Source organism: Lytechinus variegatus, chromosome 2, assembly GCF_018143015.1.
Source record: "Lytechinus variegatus isolate NC3 chromosome 2, Lvar_3.0, whole genome shotgun sequence".
NCBI lineage: Eukaryota > Metazoa > Echinodermata > Echinoidea > Temnopleuroida > Toxopneustidae > Lytechinus > Lytechinus variegatus.
In genome coordinates this window covers 54,001,934-54,029,865 of record NC_054741.1, presented here as the reverse complement: position 1 = coordinate 54,029,865, position 27,932 = coordinate 54,001,934, and the positions used below count along the sequence as shown (strand labels likewise).

The 27,932-nt window shown below is 37.0% G+C and overlaps 1 protein-coding gene across 1 annotated transcript in view; it reads left to right on the top strand.

Moving 5' to 3' along the window:
- Positions 1-1,267: 1,267 nt before the first annotated feature.
- The window catches only part of LOC121408380 (72 kDa type IV collagenase-like), a 31,258-nt gene continuing 4,593 nt past the window's right edge, over positions 1,268-27,932 (top strand). Inside the window, exons 1-2 of the mRNA XM_041599838.1 lie at positions 1,268-2,020; positions 27,300-27,571. Of these exons, the coding sequence (XP_041455772.1) occupies positions 1,814-2,020; positions 27,300-27,571 (479 nt within the window). The 5' untranslated portion in view covers positions 1,268-1,813. The remainder of the gene's footprint in view (positions 2,021-27,299; positions 27,572-27,932) is intronic.

The following is a 27,932-nucleotide window of genomic DNA, read 5'->3' as shown; positions in this document are numbered from 1 at the left end:
TTGAGTCTCTTATTGCTTATTGAGCGCGTGAAGCGCGCTCAGTTGCCAAGTATACTGACCTAATAGAGGCATTTTAAGGACAGTGCCATCAAACAGATATGTATCTCATTAATCAAATAATGCGAGCGCGAAGCGCGAGCTGAATTTTTTTTGTATTCAGACCTAAAAAGGGACTTTATGAGCAAATTTTTGTAATCATGATATGTACCTTTCTCGCTAAACAATGCGAGCGCAGAGCGAGAGCAGATTTTTTTTTGTATATATTGACCTCAAACTGGGATATTTTAAGTAATGTATTTTAGGAATCCATCAAGAGTATACATTATCTCACCATAGTCATCCAATGCGAGTGCGAAGTGCTTGTTGATTTTGTTAGAATTACATTTAAACACATAAGAAGCAGAAGTAATCATGATAATAGAATAATGCGAGCGCGAAGCGCGAGCTGAAAATTTAGGAAATTCAGACCTGTAGAGGGGCATTCTAAGGCTTGTTTGTAGGAATTCACTAATACAATACATATTTCACTAACCAATGATGCAAGCGCGAGCTGATTTTTTTTTATATTTAGATCAGAAACTTTTTTTAAGGGCTGATTTTATGAAATCATGAAGAGCAGACATATCTCACTAATCCACTTATACGGATGGGCAATATTTCATATTAAGACCTTAAAATGGGGCAATCCCGTTAATTATTCATGAAATATAAGCATATGTCACTACATAAAACAATAATAGCATGAAAAGTGAGGAAATATATTTGGTGTATATCGACTTGAAAACGGGAGGTTTTGGTACAACCGTACAACAGGATTATATCTCGTTAAACAAAGAATGCGAGTACCAGAAACAATAAAGACATATGCCCTGAGCAAATTATGTTTCATAAAGTTATGAAAAAAATGTTTCTTGTGTAATATATAACATAACACAATTATAGCATAATAATAACATTAAAATGAACGATAATTTCATCTTTCCCACTATGTTTCTTTCCCTTTCTCCCTCTTTTTCTCCAATGTTTTTTTTTGCCAACCGATTGGGGGCATGTGCCCCCCACGCCCCCCGTAGTTACGCCACTGTGTGCATTGGCTCAGATACATGATGAACTACTAGTTTGTAGCTTTTGTATCCAAAAACAGAAACTGAAGAAGCTGAGTATAATTATGATTATGCCAGCGTCGGAACACCTCCACGCACGGATCACAAAATCTGCGCGCGCTGTCGTCTGCTTCGGTCATCATTCCGTGTGTGTATACGGTTGCATGCGTTTTGGACACAAAAATAGTTGTCGGAGATTGCCGGTGACTGTGGAAGCAATTAGTACTGCTCGCGAACCGGCGAAACGTGGAAAAGCATTCTGTGAACTATTCCTGTTGTGTGTGTGACATCAGGGAGGCGACTGGAAGGGACAGTAATAATATGAGGAGATGGATTGAAGGCAGGATGCTGTAGGATTGACAGTTGTGAGTATATTGACGGAATAGCCACCACAACAAGATAACCTCCCTTTGGACTAAGTTACCTTGGACATTGGTAAATGAAAAGAACGGGAAAGACAGAAAGCCACTATTTATAATCAAGAGGAACCCTCATGGATCTTCGTGTTTCTCAGCTCTTGGGATATTCTGCTTGGACACCCACTTTATATTCATGGGTACTTCGTTGCCTCGTAGAGTCGTAGACAGCATGTGTGGAAGCTGCATTGATGGGATGGGCATCACTCCCCGCATCACTCATAAATGACTGTTGTTTAGATTGGAGCACATTGTACTAGCACTATATACCCGAGGAATCCGATAAAAACCAAGATGAATCTACACCATATATTTCGGTTTTGTTTAAAAAGGATTTACGCGGTTTGTTTCATTTTTACTCTGTCCATCATGATCGCTGGATTCTTGCCATTTATATCATCAGTATGTGCGAGTCCCTCTGGTGGAGGGGGCGGGGCACCAGGACAACTTGCTCCTCTCTCCGAGGAGGATGCCCCATCTGAAATTACCACCGGAGCATTTGTGAGTATTATATTGATATACAACATGTCAGTGTATTAAAGGTGTACGCTTATAATACATTTAAACTACAACTCACAATATCGATCATATGCAAGTAGTTCCTATCCTATGAAAACCGTGTTGTATTTTTTAAAAATTTCATTTCGGTTGTTTTTCCAGTTTTATTATCGACCCATTTTCGACACTTAACTATACCAATAAAAATAGTAATACCAAGATGGGAAGTGTGCGAGGTTGGTTAAAATCTCGTCCGGCGTCACCATTGATGAACAAGATGTGTGTGGGAGATACGTCCATGGTTTCATCAAGGTCCAACGAGATATCACCTTGGTTTCATCAATTGCAATGGATATACGATACCATATATAGACCCAAGTACTATATGAAACTAGGATATGGTCCATATCCTAGTTTCATATAGTACTTCTTTGGGTCTTTCCTTGAAGTTTGAGCATGAATTGTGTCATTTCAGGCTTCAGCATAGCTCAACGGACTGATTGTATTTATATGTATTGTTTGTAGGCTTTACACTTGCATTAAAGGCATATACATTTTACTGGAAATTTGAGGCCATTTAGTCTAATTTTCCATGAAGTTATTGAGCAAAGAGAGAACAATGATGTTACAAACAAACGGTGTCTATTTATTATAGCATCATGGAAAGACCCACTTCCATTTCATCAGTTCATATACAAGTGGATTTAATTCAGTCCCTCGTTGCAATATGACTGACAATAAAGAAAGCTGAATCCATGGATAGTAGGAATCGCCTTCAGTCACGTGAATTCCCTCAATTAACAATCACAGATGCCAGATGCAGACTACCATCTGATTGTGACGAATAATTTGAACGATTCATCACTCACGAGGGTCCAGAATGAAATGACACTTTTCATTAATTCATTTATTAAAACCATACATAATATTACAGAAAATCACAAAACAAAGGATAATTTTTCCCATGTTATGTAAAAGAGATAAATATATAACGAAATTGAAATACAATGGTGAATTATAATTATGACCGGGGCTAGATAAAGCAGAGCTTATCGAGTCTCACTCTGAAACTAAACAGGGCAAACATGATTATTGATACATGTAAAAATCTAATTGTTAATAATTATTTTATTAATAGCGAGAATATCAACATCATTGATCCTTCCTCTGAAAATGTGCATGACCCGAGGTCAGGATCGATTTTCTGGAGACACGACATTTGCTCCTGTGACAATTGCTCCGGGTTTAATTTCGTCTAAGATGTAGGGTTAGGGTTGCAATAGGGTTTATGGTTAGGTTTAGGATAGGGCATAGTGTTAAATCAAGGGGTGAAGTTGATCATTCGAATAGTGTGTGGAATTTAGAGCAGAGTAATTGTCGCCAGAGCAAATGTCATAAAACCGATTTTCTGGAGAAGGATCGCTTATCATTTTATGAAATCTGAATAAAGAACCTATTGACTATTACGTGTTATGACTAGAGACCACCTTCTTTGAATATGAATATTGGTCTTTGTGACGATATCGGTTGGAACATGGTCAATCAACCCTCTATAACGGTCATGAAAATGGTTCATTGTTAAAAACACAGACGTCACATCTTAGCATTGACTAGTTTATTGGTTTAGGTATAGGGCAAATACGACCTGTTTGTTTGAGGGTTGTACCTCAAGGTTTATAGGATACATTCATTAATTCAAATCGCGTTCGCATGTTTCACATCTGTTGATTAACAGCTGATGCTAATTTGGTTTGGTTTATATACAGGGGTGTTGAGTTGAGGGATTATTATCTGTGACTGTGACACAAACATTTTCATCGATTTCTTTCTTATTTTTTAGAACAGCGATGCTGAAACAATGCTTTGTCATGATTGTGTCTGTCTGCCTTATCCGATCGATAAATATGCTTGGTATAATATACAATATCACATCAAGCACTGATGTAACAAGTCTTGCCACTGTATAGAATTATTCTCGCCATTCACCAGTGGAGCAATGCGTCAAAGGTTTGGATGTGGAATTAAATACCTTGATGCCTATTCGGGAGTCGGTTTTTCTAAATTGTGGCGAGAAAGCGAAGCGAGCGAGAAAAGCTGAACTTTTAGGAATTGAAAGTCAATTTTTGTCTAGAAAAAAAAATGCTATATAGGCTACCCTTTTCCTTTTTATTTACTTTGTTTATCTTTTTTTCGTCGGTCTTGAATTATTTGGGCGTCTATAGTGTCCCAAGCTCGAATGTTGTATGCCTGTGTTATTCATATTCATTGAAGGAAATTAAATTCAGTATAGTCTTGTTAGGGAGGGGAGTCGAGATACGCCCTAGTGTTACAGGCTCATAGCCTACAGTTTTCTCTCTTCAGTCGTGTGAGTTCATAAGTGATTGGCCCAATATATCTTGGATTTTTTTAAAATTCAAGTCATATTTTATTTGAATTAAGTGTGTTAAAATAACGATTTATACCTATGGTACTTACTACCCATTTCACTTGGGATACCGTTATAACAGCCATTGGCGGCGGAAGCCAATAAATTTAGGGGGTGTCCACCTGAAATTTTGGGATGGACACATGTAAAAAATAGGACAACGACCCAAAAAATTTTGAGAAGCAAAAAAAAAAAAAAAAGAAAAAAAAAAAGGTTATCAAAACAAAATTTAGGGGGGGACCGTCCCCCCACCTAAAATTTAGGGGGGACACGCCCCCCGTCCCCCCCGCTTCCGCCGCCTATGATAACAGCAGACCCAAAGTAATATGTTATAATGACTATCCTCCAATCAACAACATTTTCTTTGAAATCGCAATTGTCTCATTTTTATTGGCAACGTCTACTCAGAAGATTGACTTCATTGCGACAATGTGCAATTAAATAACGATTTTCCAGAAACATTTATTACATAATATTGGCTTCGAAACAAGTGAACAAAAACATACCGTTTAACATACATGCTCAATACGATTAAGAGTAACGTGAGTAAGGGATGGTGATTAATAATAGTTGTCTCAAATATAGTTATTTGGCTTAAATCGATTTTGTCACTTACGTGATCATCTAAGCGCATTGGCGGCGGAAGCAAAAAAATTAGGGGGGGGGTCTACCTGAAATTTAGGGTTGGACACACTGACAGGTAAAAAATTGGACAAGCAAAAAAAAAATTATCAACATAAATTTTTGGAGGGGGGGGGTCGTCCCCCACCTCAAATTTAGGGTGGACAGGACCCCCGCTTCCGCCGGCTATCAATGTCTAAGCGTGATCAGAGACATAATTATATTTTTCTTGTTACGTTTTTTAAACATTATTTTGGGTGGTATAGACTATAGCGTTTCATTTTCGTCAACATTGAACGCTTTAACATGTTTGAATAAATTCGATTGGTGAACTTTATTGAGGTTAACATTTTGTAAACCATAGTATAAAATGCAGGCACCAGCCACTTTGCTGCTCTGGGTCGCTGCATTCAGACAAGTCATGAAATTATTTTCGATTCCCCGACAGAAGCTCTCTTTGTTCTAATTTTCATTCTTGAACTGCTTCAGAGCAGACGATGGTTTTCAAAACCAGAAATAATTCAGGGCAAAGCTATCTACTTTCTATAACACCGTCAGCACTTTGAATCGAAAAAAGGATTGATTTACTGAAATTCAATAAGAATAGTGAAACTTAGGCATTTTCCTCATTCATAGTCCGCCACTGATCGAAGTAAAAATAAAGTAAATAAACTAATGAGTAATATATGACTATAAATTATTATAAGACATAAAAACCCACACACTAAATGAATGTCTTACCAGAAAATAGTCAAGTTGAATTGTAAGGTAAGGGTCTTCAACGGCATCATTATGTATTAACACCAGATGCAATGGGCAGTAAGGCAGAAAATATTTCATTGAGTAAAATATAAGGTAAAATCAGGATCAGATTCAGATATCTTTATCATTTTTTTTCTTATTAAGGTATAGGCCTACAATCTGTAGAGAAGAGGCCATTTATTTATATTCGATACCAGGGCTCCGTAACACAAAGATTAGCGATCAATCGCTAAATCAACTGACCAATCATTATCAACGTTACACGCGCATTAGGTTTAAAATATTGACCAAGGACCAATCAGAGCGGTTTTTTCATATTTGCAATTCATCGCCCTGGGTATAAAAAGGCAGACACATAAGAAACAATAATCATACAGAGAAGCGAGGTAAAACTAAATAATATCCACATGCCCCGCCACATGTTTGCCCCTGAAAGTCCTCCTTTTCTTTCCTATACATTGCCATATTTAGTACAATCGATAACCCAATAACATAACGAGATTAAAACCTGTCTGGCATTCACCGGAGCGCACCTGGGGAAGAAATGAAAGGAGATCAAGGTATAGTTTAATTGAGGTACAGGGGCGGAGCTACAGGTGCGGGGGCGACCCCCGATGATAATACAAGTAGTGAGAAAAAAAGAAGGAAGGGGTGCCGGGTGGGGTGAAGGTGGGGTGAGGGAAGAAGAAAAAGAGGCAGAAAAGGGGAGGGAAAAGACAGAAGAGCATAAAAAGGGTGATATGGGTCGTGTAACGCTTTATTTCCCCTCTCATTCAATTGAAACAAAAAAAAATATGTCGTTTCACTCCCCCTGGCACCGCCCCTGATATATCCATCACGCACATCAACATTAAACCTTTATATACATGATCATATTTACAGACGATCCTTTGATAGATGCGTAAAAATGATTTGAAAATATGGGCTGGCGAATAATCTGTGTTGAATTGTGTTCGAAATCAACAAAATTTCGGTTGACTTTTAGCAATAATATTTAGGATAATGATGACCATATTTTCAAAAATTGTTTGAACACAGTCACGATCATCAAAATATTGGGGGGGTTTAAGGTAAATAAACAAAACAGCTTTTGAATATTATGTTGTCGTAAAATTCAGGCACATGATCTTGGGAACCATATAATGTAAACACAACCACAGTACATGTTTTTAATCTTGACCTTTTTTCATCCAAAAAAGAGCACTTTCAAATGTTTGGACATCGAATTCTATCGGTCTCTCTTTATGAAGTGAAGCAAGAAACTTAAAAATCACACTACTTCGTTGAAAGTTTGAGATAACTACAAGTAGGTCATTCGTTAAATGATTTCGGCTCGATCAGACTTCAAAACGACACTTGTCAGAATACATAATTTATAAGTGATTTGACCACCAACGTGGGATAGTTTAACCCTGAACTTTATGACCTTTCTCGATTGTACATCCAAGATATAGCAAATTAAAGTCATTCATGATGTAACAAAAAAGAACTTGATAAATATGGCATGTAATACTTAACCATTGTAAAAAGATTATTTTCAATCCTCCTATTTTATGCCTTCCAAAAGAAGGTTTGTCAACCAAAGCCAATGATCGGTGGTCGTGATTGCATGTCCCAGTCTCTGCCAAGGTCCTCGGTTCCTCGTCTCCACTTTAATCTTGGGGTTGACTATTGATGAGTCACAAGTTTATTTATCCTGGCATACTCCGATAAACTCTGGACCCACAAATAGATATTAGTCTCCCGATGACTGATGCGTAGGTGCACAGGGAAATTGTGAGGGCCGGCAAGTAATACTTCTACGAGAAGTAAACCTGGAATATAATTTAAACAATAAATGAAAAAAAAGAGTATGAGGGAGTTTTCCTGTTTCATGAAGCTCGTTTTTATAATTGAAAATCTTAGCATACGTTCTCAACAAAAGCTGTATGAATTTCCTCTGAGCTTAATAAACCAGTAATTTGTAATCGAAATTTTATGAAACAGAACTATAAGTTATGTTTTATGCGCTTAAAGTTCATGAAAGTTGGGCTTGACATTTCGAGCGACAAGAATGTTGCAAGCAATCTGTGCATTGCACATTATTGTCTAAATTTGATTAATAAAAGTTTAATAATATTGTTAAATATTCACATCAAACGTTCAGCAAATATTTCATATTTCATGATAAAAAATGCTGAGAATATTCTGTTCTTAAGTCTAAACATATGAAATATATTTTGAAATATCCAGCATGCGCTTTGCGCTCGAATTATTTATATTTAGGCCTTATAGGATGCCTTGTTTGTAAAACTGAAGATGAAACTGACTTGACCCCTAGTATGCTCCACCTCTTATATAAATAAATAAATAAATAAATATATATATATGAATGAATAGCTCACTTTCAAAAGGGGTTAGCTCTATTTTTCATCAAATATGATATTTTGGTCTCAATGTATATATTTTTAGTAGCTCTTTATATAAGATGAAAAAAAATGAAATTTCCATTTAAAAGTGAACTAAAATGGCAAAGAAAAATCACCTTTTTAATCAAAAGAGATTGGATTCATTTCAGTTTGCCTGCAAAAGGGGTTAGGTCCACAATGATACATTTTTTTATATTCAGGAAAAAATTGAAGACAGGTAGATTTCTTTTATACCAAATTTTATGTTCACATGATAGGGTAGTAAATCCTGACAATTTAGTTTTTAATATTTTGACAAGAATATTGCAATAAGTGAGAATGAATAAAAAAAACATGGTTTTTTTCGGAATGGTCCAAAGTGGACCTAACCCTTTTTGCAGCCAAACTCTTCATATATATCGTGTCTAAATTTTTGAATTCTTTCAAATTACGACCCTCATGAAAAGGGTGGGGTTTTCGGGTCAATCGTGTGCGATATCAACTTAGTAGAAGGCGTGGGTGTGGCTCTGGAGTATATACCGTACATACGACATGAACTCTTCAGAGCTGTGTGTTTATCATTTTCCATTTCTCCTCACTTCTTGCCATCCATGCATGTGCAAGCAAAGATAAACAAAATTGATTCCATCCGACTGGTCTGCATTTCGTTGATGTGAACATGATTTGTATGAGAAACATCCGCCGATCCCTGACATGTACGTGAACCCAAGTCATGCCAGTGATGAAGAAACAGGGCCGGGGTGGATGCTATCGCTTTTAAAGCAACGAAGCATCTTGCAAAAATTGTTCTTGAAAAAAAGGGAAGAAAAAGAAACTCCACCCTTAAATCCCAAAAGTAAGAAGGAAAGATCAGTATCATTGATTGTATAATCATTTACGTATCTATTGAAACAGCCAGATCTGGTATATTCGGCGACTATAACCTTTCCAAACACGTTGGGTGGTATTCTCGTAATTATTAGTCGATCTTATCGACGGAGTTATGAATTTAAAACTTCACTGAAATTCATTTTACGATCGGATTTTCATTTTCTTTTAATTTCTACACATTTTTTTTATTTGTTATTTATTTTTATTTACTTATTGAACTCTGAACTATCTTGAGCCATTATGTTAAATTTTCATTTTATTTTGTTTCACTTTTTTTGAGATCTATAGTTTTGCACACATTGAGATCATCTTGTTCTAGGTTTATGATACCATCTCCCTTATATCAAAGAGAGAAAGACGAATAAATTTCCTTGTAAAACCAAGCAAAGATGAAGCTTAATACAAGTCGACATTTTGCTGCATCGCGTACCCCGCATCATTTTCGGCTCTATTGGGGCAGTTGGGCTTGGGGCATAGGCATTGAATAGAATGGTTACACATCTTCTGACAACTTCGATAATATTCAGTTTGATATTATTTTGAAGAAATTTCGACGACTTGAACCTTGGCCAAACTTGACCTTTTGAGGTTTTGATATTCTTCCTCATTTGTTATTATTTGAAATATTCATATCCTGTTGTAGTATTACAATAAGGCGATGTTTTATTATGGTATTATGAAAAAGATAACCACCTGTCGTCTAGACTACATAATATACGACATTCTAAATCAATGACGAATTTACTCAATTCACAGGGGTAGGCCGGTAATATTGGGAGATAGGAGCGGCCTCATCATATTTTTTTTTTTTGAGGGGGGAGGGTAAAATAAGGTTGTATTATTCTTTCCCCCTATTGAATGGAGATACAGAATCGAAATTCTCGTCTTGATTCTTTTCTGAAGTACTGCCTCATTTCCCATTTTCTTCATCGTTTTTATTTTTATTTATTCGATATCATATCGGCTTTTCGTTTGTCTTTATATACAGAAATTAATAAAAATCTACCTGCATAAAAAAACAACGCACCTAATGCCTAAAAGATTGACTAATTTCCATATCATTTACGAAATTTATCCTGTATGGCCTGGTATAGTATTACTCATCGTTTGCTTATTGGCACTTTTTATGGTCTTTGATTGGGTATTACCGTAACAGCTCGGAAAGTTGTCGGAAATAAACTCGTAGCCGCAATATCATCAACCACAAAATTGGTGCAAAGCCGAGGTCATGAATTCACTTGTTTGGGATGAGATGGGGAAATATGTACCCGATACATGGTTAAGTGGCTAATGAGATGCTCTGACCAATAATAATGACCCTGCCGAATGTAAAAAGGTGGCCCCCTTCCATCCCATATTAGCACGATCTAGTGGGGGGGGGGGGCGCTTTATCCCGTTAAAGTGTGTCTCGAAATCAGGGGTTAACCAAAAGTTATCTCCATCAAGTCAATACTTGGATCCGAGCCACGGCAGACTTCTTGTGCTGTGAAGGAAACTAGAATTTCGTCGTGACCTTATGTGAACCCTGCGACGTCGAGATGCATATGTGGTCCGCTCTCTTCGGGCCCAGGGTCCGTTCTCATTATTGAAGTTGTGACCTGCACATCTAGACAATTCCACAGTCCTGCAACAGTAATGATCACCAAGCTTCCAATTTCCCAGATAAAGCAGCATGAATACACCCTGACATTATTATTTCAGACGTAAAGGCGACCGCACACCTTACGACTGGTCTGTGACCCGATTTGGAACAAATCACATTTTGCTCATTTTCTGAAGATGTGAATTGAACATATCATTTTATTTGAGATTAAAATTAATTAAAATGATAATATAACCATATTTGAAAGATTGCAAGCCCGTATTTTGGAGTAAAGTCCAAATTAGTTTCAAATTGTAGCCAATCGTACGACTGCTATGACGTCATTACGACTAGATTAGTTTCGCTTTTATTCTAAGAAGGATGATAGCATAGTGACAAATTTTATCATAGGTATTCGTACGATGATTTAGAACACTACACAGTAAGATATTCCAAGTCTCAATATTAGCATCAAATGCTGCTACATTTTATTCGGAAATCGGGTCGCAGACCAGTCGTGCGGTCGCCTTAAGGCAGCTAACTTTAGGGAAACAATATCCTTTATCATATTCCATATTTTCTTCCACCCTACAGTTCATAGGCCTATATGGAACTGTTTATGTCACCTTTGTGTCGTGTACCTTCTAATTACAAATACGATATCAAAGTAATTTCGTCAAGAACTTTTTATGACCGGATTGGCGGAGGGGGGGGGGGTAATTCTTTATTATCTCCATTATAATCTCGTATCTTGAGATTTCATCAGGGAATATGAGAGTCCACTTTCACCTGTTTCGAGTTTCGATAGGAGTAATTGAATGTAATTACTTCATCAACATTAATAAGAATTATCTAGTATGATTTGTTTTGAAACAGAATTTGATTTATTTTCTCATTAACTTGTTTATTTGTTTATTTTTTGAAAATATAACAAAGATACATAGATAATGTATGTATAATCTTTCGATACATCCTGATAAAAAAAAAGTTTGGCTTTTGATAACTTTAATTATTTCCATTGACGTGAGCTAGAATTGATAATTCTAGATAATATTTATTTATTGTTTGACTTGGACTTGCTGCATATTTTTATGTCATGTGGAATTGAAGCCAGGGACAGGGGTGGTAATTTGAAAAAAACTAAAACTGTATTTCTTCATGAATGTTCACAGAACTCCATATATGGAATCTCCTAATAGACGAAAAGTACAAGGGTCATGTTCTAAAAGCAAACATTTGAGCTATGCTTTTTTATAATTTAGCCGAGAAGTAATTTTAACCACCAACTTGACCAATGTTATATGGTTCATCAATACCACCATCTTTTAAAGAGTTCTTTCAAGGGTATATAGAACCTGAAAAAGGGGCTCGAGGTAGAACACTAGCGCACTGTATTTCATACCTCACCCGTAATACAATTCGACCTTTGTCTGCTGTTTTCTATCCTGAATCGCCAACTTGACATTTAAGGCTTGAGGGAATGGTAGTTTCGCATCTCTGTTCCTTATTACCACTGCCTGCTTCATCTTGGGGTATTGGTCCTCAAGGAGCATGACCTGTCGAAAGGAAGTTCTCTGGGTTTGATCAAGAGTGTAATCCCTGTTATAATTGGGATGAGGGAAAGAGAAAAGATGGAAGGGGTAACAGTTTTGCCGCCCCTCTCGTGATTCGAAGCACACGAAATCTGTCCAGCACACGATGTTTGTTTCGATCACTATCACCATAACCTGCTCGTCATTAATTATTTGATTATGGTATACCCTGGCTCCAATTCCCAGGTTCACGCAGTTTAGTGCTGCATCTGCACCTGACCCAAGTCATTATTTATCTTATTCTCAAATAAATTAGGGATGTGTGATTGGTTGATTGATTGATTTCAAGAGAGGGGAGGGTGGGGAGGGATGTTAAGCCAAAAGAAGGGCGTGGAAAGATGAGGGACATGATAGGAGAGTGTTCCTCCTAGCTCAAAGCTTTTTGCCTTCCATTTAATTTTGATATTAACAACTTGTGTTTTGATTTACTATACTTTATCGAACTTTTTCTTATTAAACTTTTGTATGATGAAGGGATTTAATCGAATGGGAATTCATGTCGCAGTCACCGACAGCATGTCATTATTGCATGTCACTGGAAATAACGTAATAATTTTGATCGGTCTGGAGCCGGTTTCGTCGGTGTGACCCTGATTGGCTCCGCGACCCAGGACGGAATCAAGAACACAGTAAATGTATTGAACATATCCGTCAAATGACAAAGAATAGCAGAATGATCTTTTATGATTGTGACCAGCGAACCTTTTGTCCGGTCACAAGCATGACAAGTAGATACTTTCTTCGCATTATGAATAACGGCCATCTTCTATTATGATCAACGACCTTCATCCAATATTATAAATAGTGCTTCTTTTGATCAGATACAACCAATAATGACATGGTGATTAGCGATCTTCCTCCAATAAAGACCCCCTATTTCCGATTATGAAAAGTGGTCCTTATGATCAAAGACCCTGATTATGAATAGTGTCCCTTACCTCAAATTGCGACTCGCGTTATGTCAAGCTCTGTATAAAAAGACAACGTGATTATTAGAGTATAATTTTAACCAGCCTTAGGTGCTTTTTCATAAAATATGAATCCACCTGACCGAAACCTTGCCTCGACATCAGACCCGACGCCGACAGCCTAATCCAAAGAGAGTTTTTACTATTAATTGCTCATGATCAGGAACGGATTCCAGAACATAAGTGCATTGGAAATGCCTGTCATATCGCAATGAACAGCTTAGAGGTCTTTGTCGAAAATTGGTGAACCGGTCAGGACATCAGATCGTCCTACGATAGACCTGACGAAAAATTGCAAATACATGTACATGATGTATGTCGTTTGTCCAGAGTCCTGGGGGCTGTTTCATAAAGCTGTTCGCAAGATAAGAGCGACTTTAAGAACGACTGTGAACCTTTCTTACGCGCTTACCATCGCCAATGTATATACCATTTACCACAAGAAAGGATCACCAGTCGTTCTTAAAGTCGCTCTTAACTTACGAACAGCTTTATGAAACACCCACCAGGACTGCACTGCTGTTTCGATTCACCGATTTTTGACAAAGACTGCTTTATCATGAAAGGCTTTTGACAATAGATTCTCTACGTTCCAGACGGCGTCTGCGTATTGTTTGCGAAAACTCCCTAGTAAGAAACTGCATGGATGTCGAGAAAATTAAGAATGAAAGATTTAAGCATCGAACAGTCTTACAGCTCCATGGTTTAATAGTGCGCCTTGACTCTTGATTACGTGCCTCGTAAACTTGACCATAAATTTATACTGCTTATTGAACTGCGCGTTCTCTCGAATATTTTGGCACATTATACGCCCTTGACCGTATAGGCTACCCACTCAGTCCAAACATACTATTTTGATTGATGATAAGTCGAATATTAACATGATTGCGATGGGGAAGAACATAATTACGTTTCTTTATATCATAGCATCGTTCTTCAAGATACAAGTATTTCATGTTTTGATCGGAGTCTTTCGTTTCCTTTCAGCTATCCGCGACATCTACCACAACCGTCATCATAGACATCTGACCTTTCTCATTTGTAATCAGGTCTTTACCTATCATACCCCAAGGAGGATCGCATCCCATTGGAACGTCTTCTAGGTTGTGTTCATATTATCTTATTAGTTGTGTTCATGTTCTATGGATTCAACTAATTATCTTCTTATATGCAAGCTGGATAACACTCCACATAGAATCAGTAGATTTAAAGTTGATCAAAAAGATCGCAGTCAGAGACGAATCCAGTCTTGGACATTTCAGGCCTATAGCCGATAGGTTTAGATTTATTTACCAACTTGGCATGGTACTTACGGAATGGATGGCCCAAGACCCCCTCCCCCTCACCCTACCCTTATAACAAAGACTAGTCTGCTATGCAGACTCTGAATGGCTCGTGAGGTGGGAAATCAGCGCGCGAAGCGCGCTGCTGCTGGTTTGCGAAGCAAATTACCAGCCTGAAAGGGCGAGCGTAGCGAGCCATTTCATTTGCAACTCCAGTAGACCTAGTCTGCTATGCAGACTCCTTGAATCAGCTGTGCTACACACACTGCAGATGTGGGTCTACAGTTGTAGACTAAACAAAGACTGCTGGCCTATATTTTCAATAAACCCATTTTGTTTTGTATTTTTTCAACACCAAACATTTTTTTTCATTAACAGCTGGTTGTTGTGATCTTTTTACATCAGGAATCTGTGACACTCCCCTTTTCAATCTCTCACTATTTTGAGAAATGGCGTACATTATAAGAAACCACGCATGTTCCTTTAATTTGTTGCTTCTTGGATCATTGTGACTTTCTCTTTTTGACAAACCTCGCTCCGAACTCACATGGTTTCTTAAATGGGAAAAGTCGTTTTCATGCCAACTGTGTTACATGCATTGGATAAAGTCCGGGAAAATGTAGATTACATGTCCTGGTTATTAACATTGACAAGTAACCTTCAGCAGTCAATGAATTAAATAAGTATGTTCCATTTTTAGCCCATGTCCCCTGCCCATTTTGGAGCCGAATTTAAAGTTGAAGTACCATTGGGAATGATTTCAATCACGATCAATAGAATTCTCGAGCTACACTAACGTTATTTCATTTATAAGTCTTGCACATTTCGAAGGACTTGCTTTATCAGGACTTGCATATGTGAAGTCTGCGACTGCGAGATTTTTTTTTTTTGGGGGGGGGGGTGGGGGAGGGGGTTGTAGTCTATGAAAAGCTGTCAGGGAAATGGAAAGTCTGTGTAGAGCTATGGAGACGATGCTATATGGAACACAAATACAGAGTTTGATAGAATCACTCAACACTAATTGTGCAGCAGTTTTCGTACACATAGTAAAAGAATTCACATAACTTGAAGAACTGCGCCATCATCTCTCAAGGTGAATTCACTCCAAATTGCAAGATGATTTAAATCGATGTATTTAGAAGAGAATTGGAAAAAGGGACAATGACACTGAGAAAGCTGATCTTTACTCTTGTCCATTATTATATACAGTTATAAGCAAAATTTCGCAAAATGTTGTTTGGAAGGATGGCAGTACATAATGCTACTCATTTCGATAGTTCTGCATGTTGCATTCGTTCTATTTTCAAATATTGTGTTATTGCCCGTGATCACCACCTCCCATTAAAATGCCAAAACACGCAGAACTGAATTTATAAGGATAAAAGTCCGAGCCCTATTAAAGTGCGGCCATGACCAAATTCACACCATGGTTAAATTTAAAGTGAAATTAAAAATTGATGAGGGGAAGCTAGGGCTCCGTCATCATTCACAACAAAACTATGGACTCTGAATGTAAATCATATTCAAGAAATTTCAGAGAGCATTTCATGAATTGATTTTGTCAGTCTTTTAATCAGTAAAAATTGTACACGATATACAGAAATCTTTGCATCTAACTTTTGAGAGCAATTTTGCCAATTCTGAAGCACCAAAATATAATGTGACGCTCGTTTGAAACGCTTCCAGGGGCCCGTAACACAAAGCTTAGCAATGATCGTGAAAAATTAAAGGGGAAGTTCACCCTGAAGAAAACTTCGTTGTAAAAATAGCAGAAAAAATAGTAAAAATATTGGTGAAGGTTTGACGAAAATCCGTTAAAGAGTAAGAAAGTTATTAGAATTCAAAGTTTTGGATTTGTGACGTCATAAACGAGCAGCTGCCCCATGGGTTATGTAATATAAACTTTTTTCTCAAACCTTCGGCAATACTTTTTATTATTTTTCTGCTATTATTCCAATACATTTTTTTTGTCAGGGTGAACTTCCCCTTTAACTACAATGTACAATCAATCGTAAAAATCAAGCCTACGATTAATCGCTAACCTTTGTGTTACGGGACCCAGATCAATCGATATTACTCATTTTCGGCAATCGAATTTGTCTAAAAACTTTTTCATGAAATGCATTCAGAACATCAACATCAATGCGAATAATGATAAGGGGTAAGATGGATGATGCCCTAAAAACATGTTATACATGAAATATTAATCAAACACATCCTATAATCACCAATCTGGTCAGGATTTGGCCGTGCCCTTGCGATTGCTAGACAAGTGCAAGTTATAAAACACTGCCATATAAATTATTTGAGGCGTAAATTATTATTAGCAATAAGAGGAAGCAGTGTGAATCGTATCTAAATGTTAACGTAGAAATTTATTGCTGCGTCAAAGAGGTCAGATGGATAAATGCAATAATTGGTTCTGAGTTGAGTTTTATTAATAAGTTCACGTCCTCAGCCCATTTAGGTTTCAGAGTTCATCTAAGGTTCTCCGCCCACGTTGTTATAAGTCATCAATGAATCTCAGAGCAAATTAGGCTATAACGGTATACTGCGGAGGGTATTCAGGGAAGGGGCATATATGCCTATACTGACTTCAGTTCATGACACAAAGTCACAAATACCATGCATCCCACCCCTCACCCCCCCCCCGAAAGTCAAATGGTATTCACAGAGATTATATTTTGAAAAGAAAATAAAAATTGACATACATTGCGCAAATTGTGAATTTCTGAGAATAATTCCAAACATGATAACGATTAACCAATAATTACCCCTTCAGACAATGTAGTCGAATTCGTCATACAATAACTATATAGGCCCTGTTATATGTGATAATCGTTATAATTTATCTTGTGCCATCTTTCTTACAATGTTCTACTAGTATTTCGAGGCGGGAAGGGGGGGGGGTAGGAAGAATAGGAGAGTTCGGAGTTGGGACTATGTTACTAAGAAGTGATGATATTACAAGTCTCCAATAATGAGATATTTCTTAAATCTAATGGCAAAATATGGCATATTGTTCCAAAGAGGTGCTGCGGCAGAAAAAAAATTCAATTTTCAATTTCAATTTATTTCATTTTTAATGAGGCATGTACAATATATGATATTTATCTATAAGTACGAGTTTAAGAAGCAGTGCTTGTATTGTGTGAACCCCTCCATTAACCGTAGGCTGGTCGTATTTTTTTTCGGGGGGGGGGGTGAGAGGGGGACTTCAAATAAGCTGGTGTGAATGATCTCAGTTTACTGCTTCATAAGACTCTATAATAGTTCATAGCAGTTACGTTAGTTGTGCGAGTTATGATTGAATAGTTCCTATAACTCATCAATGCTCATGGCATGCAAGTAAAACGGCATGACGGCCTCACTCTCCGGTCAAGACGACCAGGTGAGTGATGAAATCTGGAAGATCTTGGAAGGCTAATTAGCTTGCAGAATTTAATTTGTGAGTGCTTTATAAATTGATGATACGGAACCTACCATGTGACCCGGTCATTCATTTTTTTACGTACACAGTAAAAACGCTGTTTTTATACAACGCTGTTTTAACCTTACAGTAATTGTTTAAACAGTTTAAACAAGTGTTTAAACCTTAAGAACAAAGTTTAATTTTCAATATCTAATCTTCAATAAATTAAACATGATTGTTTAAACTGTTAAACAACTACTGTAATGTTCATATAGTAAACAGCGTTGTATAAAATCTTTTATACAATAAAGCGTTTTTACTGTGTATAGTAGGAATGTTTGTTAATAACTGGTATGACCAGTCTCATTCACCGGTCATTTATTTATTAGAAAAATATTTATAGTGGATAAAAACGATCAGCTGAATTGACGATTCACATCAATGTCCTGATTTAACAAGATAAAAAAAACATATAAAGTTACAATATCATAATGCAAAATACATATATTTAAAACAGCAGTATACATACTCTGATAGCAAAGTTACAACTCAACACTCTAGGAACCTAAACAGGAACGGCACCTTGATTCAAAGTCACCAAATGAAAAACAAGTTAAAATTTCATTGAGAAAAAACAAACCGCTCACGAAAAGGGCAGCACTCCACAAGCATCCAAAGCGCCAAACCAGCACCCAATTCTTCACAAAGTTATACACAAAGTTGCAGGTATATCAATTACTTAGCTACAAAAATATGATAATGAAATAGGAATACTGTAGATAATTATGTTACGACATTATGATCATGGTTTTCAGATGACGATTCACATCACCATCTTATCACAATGCACATAATTTTGATCGAGAATTTACAATAAATTAGTGTCCGTCGATCTTTTAAATCAATGAAACAGACGTATTCGAACTGTTCCAAATCAACCCCGTGCGTGTACTAAATACCCTCGATGATGAGTATATTTATGCATCATCATTCAATGCACCGATAGAACACGGGGGTAGACCCCCCCCCCCTCCCTTAGATGTTCAAAGATTGAGAGAGGGAAGCGGGGATCGCCCCCAATCTGATGAATCATGACCTGCAATTCTCACTCTCAAGCAGTACTCATAGATTTGAATTGAACAATCAGAGTTTTTCAACCATTAATTGATTTGTGATAGTTTTAAATCCTTTATCAAATTTCTATCTTTCTTTTAGCTTTACTTTGGAACATTTGGTTTTTGTGAAGTCATGGAGTTGATAGATTCGTAGATTCTCTTTGACTGTTCTGTTAACCTTTCGACGGCTTTCTCAAACGTTTCTAAGACCTCGGATATCGTGGGTATGTTCCCTTAATTCCGTTGACAGAAGAAGATACATTCCATAACAGTTTTGTCACACAGTCCCATTTATAGCACATTATTGTTCGAGGCCATTTCTGGTGAGCAGCATGCATCCTGTCATACTCTTGAACCCAGGCTTGCTGAGCGTCGATATTGGCGAGCTATTCTTATCAATGCCCCCAGTTCTTTTCGCTTTGTTTCATGGTTTCTCCGAGGTCCTTTGCTTCTCTTCCAGCTTGAAATAGAGGAGTTTCCTGGAGGCTATATCGAGGAAGCTTTGAACTTGACCTCCGGTGTGTTTCGAGAGGAAATGTCAACTTGGTAAGCGAAGGAGTGCGACGAGTGATGAGACCGCGCGTCCGGGGGAAATTCAGAAAATTGAAAATCATTCGCTTCCTTCCCGCCATAAATGTGAACGTCGAGAAGCTACCTGTATATCAGACAGAAAGAAAAATCATATTTGAATGTCTTACTTCGATTGACATCCAGCTGGTGATAAGAGTCCTTTAAAGCTATATGATATTATCATATTACCGACCACCCTTAATGTGAAGTAGACCTGTTGACTCAACAAAAATCATTTTGTTACCTTTGAAAATTAATGAGAAGCATTACTTTGGAATTTGATGATGATTATAATGATTGTATACACAGACAATGATCATAAATGTGGGTTCTTGATATATTGCTTATTTTTGTCAGATTATTATACACTTGGCGCTCTACCCTGCAAGGGCTTCTTCAGTATAGTTGTCAATTAGCATGGAAATGAATGCATTCCCCCAGTGCCGATATACCTCACCTGGGTCGAGTGTGGCAAATTAAGAGCAATGTCTTGTCAATGGACATTGTGAAATTCATAACCCTTACCTTGTGATCGGTAAATTGCCTTTTCCATTCACTTCGTGATGACAAGGACTGTTCTGACTCTTCTGAGATATAATTCAATATTAAAATAAGACAGGATTCTCAACAAGTGAAAATCATACAGGAAAACTATGTCTATATAATACACAACTATCTGACCATCGCAGTCATGGCAGTAGGAAGCTTGTAAATAATTTCTCCAAGTTGAAAATAATATCTGAATAATAGGAGTAGAGTATTAAAATCTATTATTAATGAAGTTATGAATTTTAAAGTTCGACAAAGTTTTTGTGAGAATAATTATATGAACAGCAGTAGGTGGGCCTATATCATAAAACACTTCATTTGTGTAATTTCATTAAATGAAAATTATTTCAAATTTCCAAACATGTGTGTGTAAATTTCTCCCTTGTAATGAAATAAGTTTTGCCCCCCCCAAAAAAAACAATGATTACCTTACCCAGTACAGTTAATCAGTCGTCAATCAAATTTTTACATTCTTGGAGGACGATATTGGAGTAAACACGGTTTTATACGCATGATAGGGGGGGGGGGGGGAGGGGCGACAGCATCAGCTTGTTCAATTGTCATAAATTTTTTGTTCCTTGTCTAACTTTGATGATTTTTTTTAGTGCTTTGTTTGTCTAATTTCATTCTATATTTTCTTATAACTTAGTTTTCTGCCTTGAGTACTGATGATAAACATGGTATTGTGGATGACAGTGAAGGATTACGTAATATTATGATTTCAAAATAGTACACTTGGGTTTGAGTGTGGGTGGATAAGACATGGGTGGCGGTTAATGTGTCTAATTGTTTTCCGTCTGTATAATATGCACATGTTTAATTGGCGTCGCTGACCTATGCTCATCGCTCATTTATATCTATGTATATTTTATCATTGTTACCTCTTTTAAAGGGGGTGAGGGCTAAAAGGATTGACTTCAATATTACACAAAGTGTGGTCATAAATATATTCGCTCTTAGACTAAACATTTGAAATGAACGTCAGTTACAACAATGATATTGCTCTGTCTTCTCTAAATTCAAAATGATAAAATTTAATGTTTCCAATCTTCTATCACAACATTATATTTACTTTTTTTCTTCTTCCTTTTCCATTAGGTTTAGCGTTTTACTGTTGATTAAACTGGGAACCTATGTCTACAAGCTTTGATTTTTAACAGGTTTTAATAGGTTCCTCATATTCATGTAATTGTATTTCCTTGTTCAATACTACAACTATGTATGTTTTGTCATCATGTTTTCATAATTGTGTTCAAGATGTATGTTTTTTGTGGAATGTGAAACAATAAATCAAATCAAACCAAAATCAAAACTCGATGAGACGGGATATGATTTTTATTCTTGATTAATGTATTCCTACACGACGCAACCCCCCCCCCCCTCTGCTGCTCTTGCGCGGTGACATCTCGTTTTTCTCGACCCCTTAATTCTTCTCAAATCTCTGTTTCTCCATCTTCCATTCTCCACAGCATGAACCGCTTTACATGTGTGGCTTGTCTGTCGCCATTTCTTGATTATATCTCTTCTGGCAATAAATTAGATTGGGTGAAATGTGATCACGGCTCTATTTTCAATCCATAAGATTAGTCGTATATGAACCCCTGAAACCTCAGTCAAAGGTTTTAAATTCAGATTTAGATTGGACTTTTATTCATGTCATTCAGCTATATGTCATTCAACCGGATAACTTTTCTAATTAACGACCCGTGAAAGATGAGAGAATTCTGCCCATAATGTTCAAATGCGACGGTTTGCAATTAAAATGCTTGTAATGATTGGTATATTACATACTGCGCATGATGGGAATTAATCTGTTAACACGTAGGGGTTTGGGTTCAGTCTATCCTGGTTAAGGTTGTTTGAAATCGTACTAAAGTTTGCTTTGAGAAAAAAAAGACTTTCTTACACTCTAAAAACAGAGAGTAAAATTTACCCAATATTGGGTAGAAAGGGAACATGCATGTTTGCTTGGCAATTTTTCCCCTCAATATTGGGCAAAATGCATGTTTGAAGGGTAAATTTCAACGCAACATTGCGTAGAATTTACAAAATATTTGGTATCTTTTTACCCAACAAACATGCATGTTCCCTTTTTACACAATATTCATGATTTTGGGTAAAACTTTTTTTTTCTTTTAGAGTGTTTTAGATGAAGTAGTGATAACTTGAGGTTTATGTTTTTACCCGTGAACCTTATTCCTATCCTTAGTTGAAATAGATATTTTGATAAGGTTGGTTTTACACGTAATTCTTATCGGTTTAGTTGAAGTAGTTATTATGCATTTTATCGTAAACCTTATTATCGTTGGAGACGCTGTGGTTACTTATATTATAAAATCATAACCTAAGGTACAAGTGACTTAACATTTCCTTGTAATTTTTAGTTGATTGTTAATTTTTAGTTGAAGTTGTAGACCTACATAATTGATTATATGAGGCAAATCTGTGAATCTGATTTCCACTTCGTCTGTTAATTATTATTTTTTTTAATACTTTTTTCAATGAACATTTGGTACATGAAATTTAATATTTCATCTCGCCATATAGACTTAGTGGTACGTGTTACACAAAGAGGATAATCTATGAAAAACATACAGACAACGGTAGACGAAGCGGGTGCACCAATGACCCAATTATCGACAATTTATATATTAGAATTCGGTTACGAACGATGGCCCAACAAAAGAGCCGTCTCCGACCACCACACCAATACGACATCTACCTTAGATAACACGGTAGATGTAGTCATTGTGTCCGTACAACAGATATAGGGCGTTTTCGCTTCGACACACGACAGATTCAAGAGCATAAGTGTCACTTGCCCTTCACGACAATGAACAATCAAGAAGTCTTTGTCGTAAATTGGTGAATCAAAACAGCTATTTCGTCCCGGACTCTGGTGGACAAATGTAATATTAAGCAATTTTTCGACAGCTTTGAAACTGACAAGACGAAACTGCTAATTCCGGTTCATCACTTTTCGACAAAGGACTTCCAGCTGTTTATTGTCATTATTTTTGACGGGCATTTCAATACATGTACTGTGTTCTTAAATTCGTCGTGCGTTGTGCAAAGCGAAAATGCCCTAATGGTATTCGGTTGGGCTACCTGGATTTCCACATGACCGCCATTATGAAATTATAGGCGATGGAAATAGTAGCGAGGCCATCTGAGCCATCAATCCGATTCTCATTAACGAATCGAATGTGTCTCTGATCACGTGATGTGAGCTATCTGATTGTCATTAGGGTAACGAATGTCTGTGAATAATAATTCCTGGGTTCTGTACGCTCGACATAGATGATAAAGTACTTCTGGGCCGGGGGGAGGGATGCTATTAAAGCGTGTTCACAAAAGGACGTGTAGAAAAGGGCGATATCACGAAAAGTTTCCACCCCTAAATTGAACTCCTGCATGATTTGGCCTGCTGTTACGATGCATTTCTCCCCGCATTTTTCGAAGGTGGTGGTGGGGGGGGGGGGGTCAGCTATGGAAAATTGATAGACCTATTATAGCAACCGTCCTATTGTGTAACCCATGAATCGAGTATTTCTTCTTAATATTTTAAGAGCCCCTCCCCCCCCCATCCTCCATTACAAGTCCGATACAGGGACCGCTGAAGCGGGGAGTTGGGGAGGGGGTTTTCAAAAACCGTGTACAAAAACGTAAAAAATTACCATATTATGATTGTGATTTTTTGCACGGTCAGCCCCCCCCTCACTTTGAAAACCGTTCCGCGGCCCCTGCGATATGAGATAACTAGCTGCTTTTAATCTGAATTGTGTTGTTACTTGCCAAATTACGTAAAACAGTCCCCAGGTAACAAAAATGCATGGCACTAGAATACATCCCTCATCAACAAGATGACTCAGTGAGTCACGGGAATCCATTGTAATATACTTGACACAGTCGATCTAATTATATCTTGTCATCGTGTCCTCCTCCCGCTCACATGTCTGCATAACTTCACAGTGCATCCCACGATACCCCCCCCCCCCCGCCGCTCACCGCCAGTTTGCGTATTTATAAGCATCGGTCTATATGTGTCCGAATGTAAATTAGAAAGTATTCAATTATTAATAATCTAAATTGCGCCTTTTTAGTGATAATGCCTGTTTCATATATTTGTATAAACATATTTTTTTACATGTTTGAAACTATCGGAAAGGTTTAGTTCATTATAGTTTCTACTTTTCTTAAGACATGGGACTGATCTTCAATAGCTAGTTTGATACACCATAATTATGAACATGATGAAAGCAGACTTTGATTTATCTTAACAAGTGAAATTAACCAATACATCGGGAGTACTTGTGTGTCTGATTAAAGTATGACGGATGCTATCATGATGTCATGTTATCTCTTTTCCTAATAAGAATAAGGTCGCTCGCCTCTCATAGGCGGAGGTGTTAAAATTAGATTTGAAAGAAAAAAATAGAAAATAAGTGTTAATTATGACATGATAAAAACTTCTGTTATATGTTTTTCAACTTTATAATCTTTGGGCTGCCCCGATTGCTGCTGCCCAAAGTAGGCCTAGTATATACCACAAACATGACTACAGCAATGCACGGTATAAGATCTTGGGCAACTAATGAGTCCCATGAATTCAAAGGATTAACTTCCGTAATTTATGTTCATACTGTACATGATATGTAAAGAACAATTTTCAGAAGGGCGTCGTTTTTTTCAACGTTCGTACTCGGGGGGGGGGGGGGGGACCCGGGATTTGACCTGACCTAATTAGGGGCGTTAATCCATAAGGTGTCCGAATGGAAATGTGGAGAAAATTTGCAGACTATGTTAAATCGTTAAAAAAATATATCAAACAGTCCCAGTCATTAATTTTATCGGTCAAATCGGAAACTTGTTTTGCTGAGACCTTTGTCCTGATGGATAAGTGTTTGCAAGCAGTGATATGGTGATATTAATGAAACGCTTGAAACGTGACGGAACAGACCAATTCGTAACACTTTCATCACGGAATCCTGACGTCTTGAACTTCCGCCATTTTTCAGTCCCAGGCATGTGTGGCGCAGAGTCGGAGGAAATGTTCGCCACGCGCTGCTGCATACATGGGAGTGAAACCAGGCATACTTTTCCTAAAATGAGATCCAGACTTGATCTGAAAATTTTGCAGGAACAGACAACTTACTTCATCACTTTCGATCTCAAAGATAAGATGTTTATCATGAATACGAAGCGTTTCATGTCTGGTCCCGTGAGAAAAATCGTCACAATATGATCATGATGGTGTCTTTTTGAAAAAAAAAATTAAAACGCTTATATAAATCAAAATTTATAATTAAGTGCGAACATACACAGAATGAAAAGTCAGACACACTTATTGAGAAAAGAAATTCTTGACAGTGGATGAATTAAAAACCGTAATGAAGCTTTAAACAATAATTATGACTTCCTACAGTAATGTTCGATCACAAGAAAAATGGAGAAAGACAGACAGAGCGATGGGCATGATATATAAAGTGTGGGTTTCCCTGCCGTTTAGAAATGGGGGTGGGGGCTTGGGGTACTTGCCACCCCCTCGAATCCAACCGAAGAAGAAGAAGGTATAAAGAGAGGAACTGATTGGGAAAGGGATGAAATATGTTTTTTTTTGACAATATGTTAGAATCTGTCACAATATTATATTTTATTTAAAAAAATTCGCTTGCATTGCCCACTCGCGATTATTTAGGATCCTCAGGGTATACCTCCAGTTTTTTATTCATTACGTCACTGGAATTCACCCTTGCGGTTTACGATCAGATTTTTGGTTAGCAATGCTATATCTTTATATAGGTAGCAGTATTGATGTATCAATTCACAATCGTTTCGTATAGGCTTATGCGATTCATAGAACTCAATTTATTAATTCATCAATATGTCTCCTCTTCCTTTAAGACTTCGTATACGAAAATACAAAAGTTTTGTTATTTTACAACGATCCAATAAACTAAACTAAACTTTGCAAATCAACGCAAACATCGTGTGTTTCTTTTACATAAAATATCTTTGATGATAGAATTATAATTTGCTGATCTGAATGACCGAACTGTGGTTTCACAAAGTGACCAAATTGATTCCGGACTTTTGCTAGTGCAGGGGTTGATTTCCTGTATAGGACGACTTAATATCCCTCTCATTAAAACTTATTCTACTTTAGTGAAATTGTCCACATAAATTGTTTGATTCTGAGGGTTTGGCGAGCGAGAGATGTTCCGTTGTAGCCAATGGGACACTTCTAATTTCCCTTGGCAATTAAGTAGTTGCTCATATACCAAGCCATTAATAAGCATCAATCACTTCGGTCAATTAAATGTGGTTAAGCCCCTTGAAGTCATATACGTTTCATCTAATTTTATAACAGGTCTGAGTGGGGATTCCTTTACTTGATTCGGCCAAAATCTGAGCAGGGGTAATTTGATGATTATTACACCTTATAAGGCGAGATAAAAATGTATATGGTAATTACATAAACATCCCATGCTGGTCATAGTATTCGAATCCACTCAAATCGATGGAGAAATGTTGATAGCACCCTATATATACATGTATATATATATATATATCCTTTGGGTCTATTTGCCCATTAACACTGAACACTTTTTAAGATTAAAATAAAGAAGGAAATCCTAAAGGAAATGTTTAATTGTATGTATAAATTCATCATGAAGCGCAGCGAGAGAATGAGAACCTTCTATAATTCTTGGAATAGATTATCAAAAAATACATGGACATCATACGGTTCTGCAAAATTGTTATTTTTACTTTAATTTCTTTCTTGCTGACTTTGCTTGTAAAAATATAATGACGAACGGACGCAATAAGTATAGATAATAATGCCGCTGTTTTTATTGCAAAATAAGACTGTAATTTCATAAGATTTTGTGTTACTCATAAATACATTTTTCTGAAAGATAGGCCTACCTAATATAATCTGATTTAAGTTTAGTGTAGGCCAATTCGAATGGATTGTCAGTATTCGCAATGTACATTTTATAGGCATATTGAATTTTTCTCTTATAGTTTTGTTTTCTTATATTCTTCATTTTTTCTCAAAATATTTATCTTAAGTTGATGTCTACTTTTCTCATCTTTTATTTTTGTTTCGTTTCTTGACAGGCATATCTAAGTAAATATGGTTATATACGAAATGACAACCCTCAAGCCAGTACTATACGACGATTAGAAGATTACCATTCAGCCATTCGAAACTTTCAACAATTTTACCGCTTGCCAGAAACCGGTCAAATGGATGAGGAGACCAGTCGGTTGATGTCCTATCCGCGGTGCGGTATGCCGGATGTTATCCAACGAGGTGATCAGGATCAAACCCGGTTCAGGAGATACTCTGATTCTGGGGATAAGTGGGATCATGAAGACATCACATATAGGTAAAGCTATCGCAGAGTTGTAATTATCAAAATCCATTGAATTATTTTCATTTTTAATCATTAATTGGGTTTCAATGATTCCCATTATGCAATATACATGTCTTAATCTTTTTCGTTTTATTCAAGTAAAAGTATGACTGTAATTTTACCTGAGATGAAGAATAATTTAATGTAAAAATTTATTAAGAAACTGGATGAGAGGCCTGAAAGTTTTGCAGATTTGTCAGGCGCCAACACCTGCCCAATTTCTTTGAAGATTTCATGGTCAAGGTTGTTACATGTTTTTGTTCAGATTGCTTACACGATTTGGGATAAAGTTTATACGGATATTTCGCTTAAAAACTGCAGATTTTCCATGAGA